Source organism: Scomber japonicus, chromosome 20, assembly GCF_027409825.1.
Source record: "Scomber japonicus isolate fScoJap1 chromosome 20, fScoJap1.pri, whole genome shotgun sequence".
Taxonomy (NCBI): domain Eukaryota; kingdom Metazoa; phylum Chordata; class Actinopteri; order Scombriformes; family Scombridae; genus Scomber; species Scomber japonicus.
This window is the reverse complement of record NC_070597.1, coordinates 7,500,204-7,508,617: the sequence shown is the minus strand read 5'-3', so window position 1 is coordinate 7,508,617 and position 8,414 is coordinate 7,500,204. Positions and strand designations below refer to the sequence as shown.

General features: G+C 42.2%; 1 protein-coding gene across 2 annotated transcripts in view; it reads right to left on the bottom strand.

Annotated features, from left to right (window-relative positions):
* Window positions 1-331: 331 nt before the first annotated feature.
* The window catches only part of ppm1bb (protein phosphatase, Mg2+/Mn2+ dependent, 1Bb), a 30,437-nt gene continuing 22,354 nt past the window's right edge, over window positions 332-8,414 (bottom strand). Inside the window, exons 5-6 of one of the 2 annotated variants that reach the window (XM_053341795.1) lie at window positions 8,206-8,263; window positions 332-1,877 (exon numbers count right to left, since the gene is read on the bottom strand). In XM_053341795.1, coding sequence (XP_053197770.1) covers window positions 1,848-1,877; window positions 8,206-8,263 — 88 coding nt within the window. In that variant the 3' untranslated portion in view covers window positions 332-1,847. Of the gene's footprint in view, window positions 1,878-3,766; window positions 5,634-8,205; window positions 8,264-8,414 lie in introns of those variants that run through there. The other variant, XM_053341794.1, reaches the window with a different exon arrangement.

Below are 8,414 nucleotides of genomic sequence, written 5' to 3'. Positions count from 1 at the left end.
ATGAGCACCATCCATTCAGAGGCAGAGTAGGGTGGTGTCCTCGCAGAACAGTGGTGGTGGGGGGGGGGGGGGGGAGAGGCTACATTAGAAGTATCCCTGGAGAGTGCACTGTAAAACATTTCATCCTATAAAGAAGTTAAAACTGTCATGGAGCAACAAACATGAGACAAAACAAGCAAAAATGATAGAAAAGTGAAAATAATCATGCTGTAGCTTTCTGAGTGACCACTAATTAGGTTGTGTTTGTGTTTAAATCACATATCAAAAATAATACACATATCTTAATAAGGTCACACAGACATACACAAACAACCAGAAATGACTCTTCTGTATAAAATGCACAGCCACCACTGATCCTTGGCAGGTATTTTATTTCATATATAGACGCTTTCTGTAATCAAATGTGAGTGCAATCAAACAACAGCAATACAAACATTACCAATGCAGTCTGAGAACCAGGAACAGGGGTTAAAACAGGGAGTTCACTCACTCTACACAGCGAGCAGCTAGTAACCTCATGAACAACATAAAAATAACAAAAAATAATAAAATAAAATAAAATAACAAAACGTTCCTCTTGTCAGGACAGTCCGCCGCCGTCATGTGCACTTCCAAACAGCGATGGTGGGGAGGGAGGTGGGAAGCCTGTTTAACCTCCCACCCACCTCTTACAGGAAGTCCAACCAGTGATACAACAAGCCCCCCACCCTCCCCCCCCCCCCCCCTTTTACCCCATCTCCGCCCCACCACTCCCACCTCCAATGTGTCCAACGTGCACTCGGCTTTTCAGTGAACTAGATAACCTCCCATTTCCCCACGCCCATCATGATTATCATTATCATCATCATCATCGTCATCATCATCATCATCCTAATAGTATCAACAAAAAAAACAAAAAAAACAAAAAACAAATCATTTCCACTTCTCACACGGCAGGAGCCAGAGTCCACAGGTCCTTCGGGGGGGTTCAGTCAGTCTCAACCAATGGCCTGGTCCATCCTGGTCGACTAGAAAACCACGTAGCTGTACATGTGGAACGAAAGTCCTCATGCAGTGCCCTGCGAAGGTGGCACATCACGTACGTGCACAGGTGGAAGTGGGGGGGTAGGTGGCGGGGGAGGGGGGAAGGGGTGTTTATGGTTTTTGGTGTGCCTGTGTGTGTTAGAGAGAGTGTGTGTGTGTATTTTTTTTTTTTTTAAGAGGGGAGAAGCAAAAAAGGTGTTAGGCAATAATCAGACCCAGGAGCACAAAAAAAAAAAAAAAAAAAAGTCCAGGAGAATAAGAATTACATACAAAGTCTTTATCCACCATCTTGTCTTCTCTTGGCCCTCCTCGAAAAACTCTCACACACCAGCTCTCTCTCGCACACACAAACACACTCACACAAGGTCCTCATGTCATTGTGAAGTCATGTGTTCAACGTCAACATTCAAGAAAGGAAAAAAAAAAAAAAAAAAAAAAAAGAAAAACACCTCAATGGTAAAAATCATCTCTACCATCACAATGCTTCAGTTCATAAAATCTTGACATTTCTGAAAAGTGATTTTTTTCCCTCCAGGTTTTTAAAGCGGTCTGCGTGTGTGTGTGTGTGTGTGTAGTTTGTTGTTGTTGTTGTCATCGTCGTTTGTCTTTGTCCCACTGCTGCAAACACACACACACGCACACACACACACACGCACACACACACACACACACACACATGCACAACCAACATACGCACACTCACGCACTCCAACACACACCACATGTCCTCTTTTAGTGGAGAAAGACATGGCGCAATGGAGAGACACTCCTCCTCTGAGCGGGCGCACCGATCGCAAGGAGGAGACACAGGGTCGTTGCCACAGCTACCAGGGGTCTTCCAGCTCACCGGCATTCTGAGTGAGTAAAGAGAAAAAGAGATGGAGGGAGAGAAAGAGAGAGAGAGAGAGAGAGAGGCAGGTTAAGAGTCATAGTTAAGATGTTGCTCCTGATGCTTCAAGTGTATCTAAGCTGGAAGATGGTACATTTTAAACCTCAATGCCCTTTCATCCATTCAATATGAATGGATAATTCAGAAAGATAGTGAGATACTCCCCTGCCCAGCCTTTAAAAACAACCAGAACCCAGACCTCTGATGACTCACCTTGCGGAGAATCACGAGGCCAGAACTGTAAAGACTGAAAAACAGGGGAAGAAATTAAGAGAACGGAGGTCCCTACAGCCTAAAGCAGTCGTCTGCAGGTTGTCGCCGTTTTATTTTGGGGTTCTCAAACCTGAGAGCCTCTATTTTTTTTTTAAGACAAACCCAAAGAAGAGGACAGATTAGACAGGTCGTCAAAGCAGCTGAGTTGAAATTACGAGTCTAGGCTGGAGCTAAAAGCTGACAGAGGAGGGGCGAGGAGGAAGGTAACCGTAACCAAAAAAACTGCACAGCCTACACAGAAACATACATAACACATTAAATATAGAAACAACACTGGCAGATTCCTCTAGAAGCTTTGGGGAATGGCTCTGTATCAAATGCCACCATATTAATCTCGGGCTCCGTTAGGGATTAGAATGATTTTTTTGTGTGATGTATAACTTTTTTTTTTTTTTTTTAAAAGGAAAAAAATATGACTTTTCCTTCTTTTTTTGTATCCCTGATCTATAAGTTTGCATGGTGACTGATTTGTTACAGGACCAAGTGACAAAAGTACACTTAGAGATTCTCATACACTTGACACAAATCAGCATTATACCTCAAATCATTTTTTTATTTGTTAATTTGTCATTTAACTGTACGGGGACTGATTTGGCCCACGTAACCGCATACAAATACAACTCATACATACACAAACGCGCATACATACATACATACATACATACATACATACATACATACACACAGTGTTAAGCATAACCTCCCCTCACATAGTTAAGTGCTTTTTAGATACTGAAAAGATAAGTGCAGTGCATGCATTACCAGAGTCATCGGGGTACAGGGCATTATACAGACTCACAATAACCTCCCTTCTACCTGCTTTCACAGAGAGGAGAAATAAACATTGTAGGTTTTCAGCTGTCTGTTTAAAATCAAACTGCCACGATGAGGTAAGAGTTTGCATCTTGTTTCGTTAACCTGTAGGTAAAAGAATATATATATACTGTATGTAGGCTTTTTTTTTTTTTTTTTTTTAAATCTGCCACAGTTAATACCAGTATCTGTCAGCATGGGCAGAGGTTGCCCCATTACAACCTGGTTTAATACAACTTTAACCATACTATGAAATTATGGACCACAACCATATAACATGTAACACATTAATTGTTGTCCAGTTGTAATTGACCATACAGGTGCTAAACCAGGTTTTAAAAGGCCTAGACTGGACGTCATGGGCCTGAACCCCTTTAATTGGATTTCAATGGAATGACATTAATAGCCACAGTTGATGAAATGTTGTTAACCTGGTCTGTTGGTCAAAATTAAAATACTTGAAAAATAATTGGATGGATTAATATTTGGAAGAAGAAAAAAAAAACAAAACACTGTGGTCCCTCATCAATACCTGATCAAGCGCAATAATCAGTCAGAATACCTCTCACCCTAATGAGTGAATGACTAACAAAGCATGTAGCATGTTTAACGTGGTATATTTTAGCATATTATCAAGCTAACATGATAAACATTACATATTAAAATGTAAGCATGCTAACATTCTAGTTGTTAACATGTGTGCTTACATGCTAACTGTTTAGGCATGTTTGGCAAAAAAAAAAAAGTTGTTGGCCACACTGAACAGTTAGACTTGGCTCAACTTTTATTAGTCTAAAGCTGGATTTTAATCAAGCTCACGCTGTGTTTTGAGTGAAAGCCTAAGTAGCACGTCACTGTTGTAATGCTAGCATTCAGCTCAAAAGCAGTGCTATCATGCAAACATATTAAACACATATGTTTACATGCTAACTGTGTAATTGAGCTGCTAACAGAAGTTTACAAATAAACCTGACAAAGCTTCTCCTGGGTTAGAGCTGACACATGACTAATTAAAATTGAGTCACATGTTGCAGCGCTGCTTAGCTGTAAAACATACCCACTGTAGACATGATAACATTTTTTGATTTCACTAATAATATTTCCTATCGTGCCACACTTGACATTTTTGTCCTCATAGTGAAACTTTCCTCTTTTTTTTTTTTTTTTTTTTTTTTGTTTATAAGTGTGTGATGAGCATTGCAGCCTCACTAGTGTGGCTCTAGGATTTCAGTCTGGTTTTCATTTAAATTTTATGTCTACTTTGGTTGCCTGGAAACCGAATATGTTTTGCCTTCTTGAGAATTACTCAAAATTTTCGTCCACCCTGAAAATACCAACCAGGAACACACATTCTGACTCCTTTTGTGGTGACTGTGAAGCAGCTTACTAACATGTGGTGATGTGGTGGGAGAGTGATTGAAATGAAACCTCAAGTATACACCCGCCAACCCACCCAACCCACCCACCCGTCCACACCAGCATCCCTGTGTGGTCAGATTGCCCCCTGTTTGTCAGCACCCACACTGGTTTGAACAACCCCCAAAATATGTGAATACATGGGCTAACACTCAAGAAACCCCCCTCCCCCCCCCCACACACACACACTACTAAAAACACACATTTCAGTGGTGATGACTGGTCTCTTGCTCGGTCACGCAAACTCATGCAGACACGCATACATACATATACACAACAAAAGAGTGTGATCTGAGTCTGTAGATGAAGTAGGCCGGGAGACAGAGCCGTGTGTTTGAGACAGCTGCAGTTCTGAAGGTCTCCTCTCCTTCTCTTTGTGTCAGTTCGTCCCCTGTAAGCAGGTGTGGGGTTGAGATTGGGTAGGGGTGAGGGGGGTGGGAGGGGGGGGTTGAGAAGGGATATCAGCCAGAAGCTAATATTGGAGAGTTTAACCAGCCACCACTATTGCCAATGATTGTTTTGGGTTTGGATTTTTTATTGTAAAACGTCAGTGACATCAGCGTGGCTAAGCTGTAAAAAGTTGGTCAGCAGCTGAGAGGGGCGAGAAAAAGTCCTAATTAGGTTGAAGGTGGCTCGGGCAGACAGAACTTGAATAGACAGAAGGGCCATTTTTATTTCCGTTGCATTATTAAAGTATTCATGAATAGCAACGGTGGCCGTAGATGGACACCATATTAAAGCTGGAAGTGGCCAGAGTGTCTGTTCATGTTCTGTGATCAAGGAAAGAGGAGGAGAGGTCATAGCACATCTGGATAGAGCTCTGTGACCAGGATCTGATGGGTGGGAGGGTATGTGGGCTGGGTGTTTAGTCAGAGGCGGGATCGGACTCAGGAGCGGGCGCGTCTTTGCAGGTATCCGGCTCAGCAATGGTGGGTGTGAGCGGGGGCGAGGGGGGAGAGGGAGGGGAGGCGGGCTGCTCCTGGCCGTTGTCGTTATCGTCGTCGTCGTCGTCATCATCGCAGATCCTCCTGCTCTCCCCTGTCTCTCCCTCGGCAGTGCTGTCCCCCCGCAGGTGGTAGGCGGCCAGGGACTCCTCCAGCACCGTGCGGTACTGCCCCCGGTGGTGCAGGCGGAACTGCCGCAGAGCCTCCAGGAGATGAGCCGCTGTGCTGCCACCTCCCTCCTCACTCTCCTCCTCCTCCTCTCCCCCCGCACAGGCCTGAGGTGACACGCCAGGGGTCAGACTCTGCAGGCACGCTCCACGGTCACACACACACACACACACACACACACACACACACACACACACACACACACACACACACACACACACACACACACACACACACACACACACACACACACACACACACACACACACACACACACACACACACATCGAACAAGCAGTGGCACAGTACTCACATCATTGTCACACAAATATCTACCACACACTAGGGTGACGATGTCAGAGACATTCTTGCACCAGTCAGACAGGCCCATGCAAACGCTACCTCTGACCCTGTGACCAACAAGCCTTTGTGATATTTGCTGTATGGTATAACAGAGAGAAGAGGGTCGGTCAGCACCCACACAGCCCTGAGAAAAAGAGCCCTGCAAGTTAAAACCCCACTGCCATTAATATGACAAATACAATCATGTGTCCTTGACATATAGACACACACACACACACACACAAACACACACACACACACACCATCACAACCATCTTTTCAGGCTACTAAACACCTGATGCTGATTTTTTCTTAAGAATAAAAGTGCCTGTAGTAACACGGATGAGAGATTTCCTCCTACACCACACTTCATATGAATATAATATTAACTGAATTTTTGAGCTTTGATTCTCAACTTTGCATTTTGTTTCATGGCTGACTTTTTCAAGTGGACTGGAGTGGAGGGGAATCTCCACCTTCAAATTATTTCTCAACATCCATTTTTTGTGCCCTGTTAAACATTTGAAATAACTCTTTAATTTGACCGTGTTTCTGGTGCTTTTACTGATCGGCTCGAAAATAAAAACAATATTTTATTCTGGAAATTTCATTTGAAAAATGACATTAGAGGACTCGACAGTAACACATTCACAAGTTAGAGAAGCTTTTTGTAACTGTAACTACGGCTCCAACAGAGAGCTGAATTATAGGTTGATTGTAGCCTTAATGTTGATAGGTGTTTAAGAGTTAGTCGCTCCATGACAAATAAAAAAAGAAGTGCAGAGTCATCTGACATCTTTCCTTGCGCTGGACGATATGGACAAAATGAAATGTAATATTTTTGACTGAATACCTCGATATCGATATGGCAACAATTGCAAATATTGATGCTTTAACGTGGACATAATGAGTAAGAGGGTAAAGGCAGATAGTAGGACAGTAGACTAGAACAGTCTGGTAAATTCAGAAAATGACATCATTTTACTGTAATGCAGACACTTGATACTGATATTAAAAATAATACTGATATTAAAATATCTCCAATATATTGCCCAGCTTTTGTTTTTACTATAAAAACAGACAGCGGTCCAAATTATCTGTCAAGCAGCCAAGAATTACTGTTGTAACAGATGATGGGGAGCTCAGACACACAAAAAAAAAAATCTGAAAAATGCAAGAAAATGTCTACGATTGTTTCCAAGAGCCTGACAAGAGAGTGTGATTATCTAGCGGAGAGAAAACAACGCTCAAAATGTGGAATTTATGTTCTGCTTTAACTGAAGTATTTCACTTTTACGAGAGAAACGGCATAGAGGATTAGTGACTCTCTATTTCATGGAGACTTTACTAAAAGGACGAGAGTGAAAGTACGTGAAAGACTTTTTCCAAAAACAGCTGCTGTAAGGAGCGGGTCGTCTTGTACTTAGGCCAATATGGTATTTATGATATAAATTTGGAGTGTTGATTTATGGGTTTCTGAAAGCACAAGGCCATTTTTCTGTGCAATGATGGAGACAAATGTGATCGAGAATGTATAATGGTATAAATGTCAGAATCTTTTTCCTTCTGCTCAGTTTGCAATATGTATGTACGACTTGTTTTCAGGAAGAAAAAATCCTAAAAAAAAATCATGTCTTATTTATTTAATTAAGAAATATAACACTGAAGAATATACAATAAAGTTAAAATTAAGGGTATTACCTACATTAATAAATTGAACCTTTAAAGTCTACTACAACAGTTACGGCTTATAAATGTCAAATACAGATCAATTTTGTATTCAGGAAGTTGAAGCATTAAGTAATAAACTATTTCATTTAGTCACATTGAAGTCATCTGAAGGATGTGCATTCAGTGTTAGAAAGTTCAAGAGGTTCATCTACATCTTACCGTAGATCCTATTTCAATGAGAAATACAAAAAAATCAAAATTGACCGCATGGTGCTTCATGTTTTTCAGCGTGGAATGCAGTCAATTGAGTTTCACCAAGATCCCCAAGGTTATTCTATTGAGTCTATCCTCTGCCCTCTTTCACACTTCATAGCATTCATTCTGTCTCTTTCTCACACATACAAACACACAAACACACACAAACACACACAAACGCACAAAAGGGTGTCCTTGTCTGGGCTGGTGTGTGCTACTCTCATTTAAGAGGTCATGTTGGGAGGGGTGAAAGGTTGAAGAGGTGAGGGGTTGAGAGAGGGAGAGAGAGAGAGAGAGAGAGAGAGAGAGAGAGAGAGAGAAAGAGAGAGAGAGAGAGAGAGAGAGAGAGAGAGAGAGAGAGAGAGAGAGAGAGAGAGAGAGAGAGCGAGGGAGAGAGAGAGATTAACTTACCCCTTCCTCTTCTCTGTGAGGGTTCAGCTTGTTGTACACCGCCTCGATCACGCTCCGTCTGTAAACACACACACACACACACACACACACAGACACACACCTCGCTGCTTAGAGGAGAGAAAGACTCCTGACATAATGCAAACAATCCCTGTTCATTCTTTGTAAATGCATATTGATTAACATTGAGATGGAACTAAGCAAGCATCTGA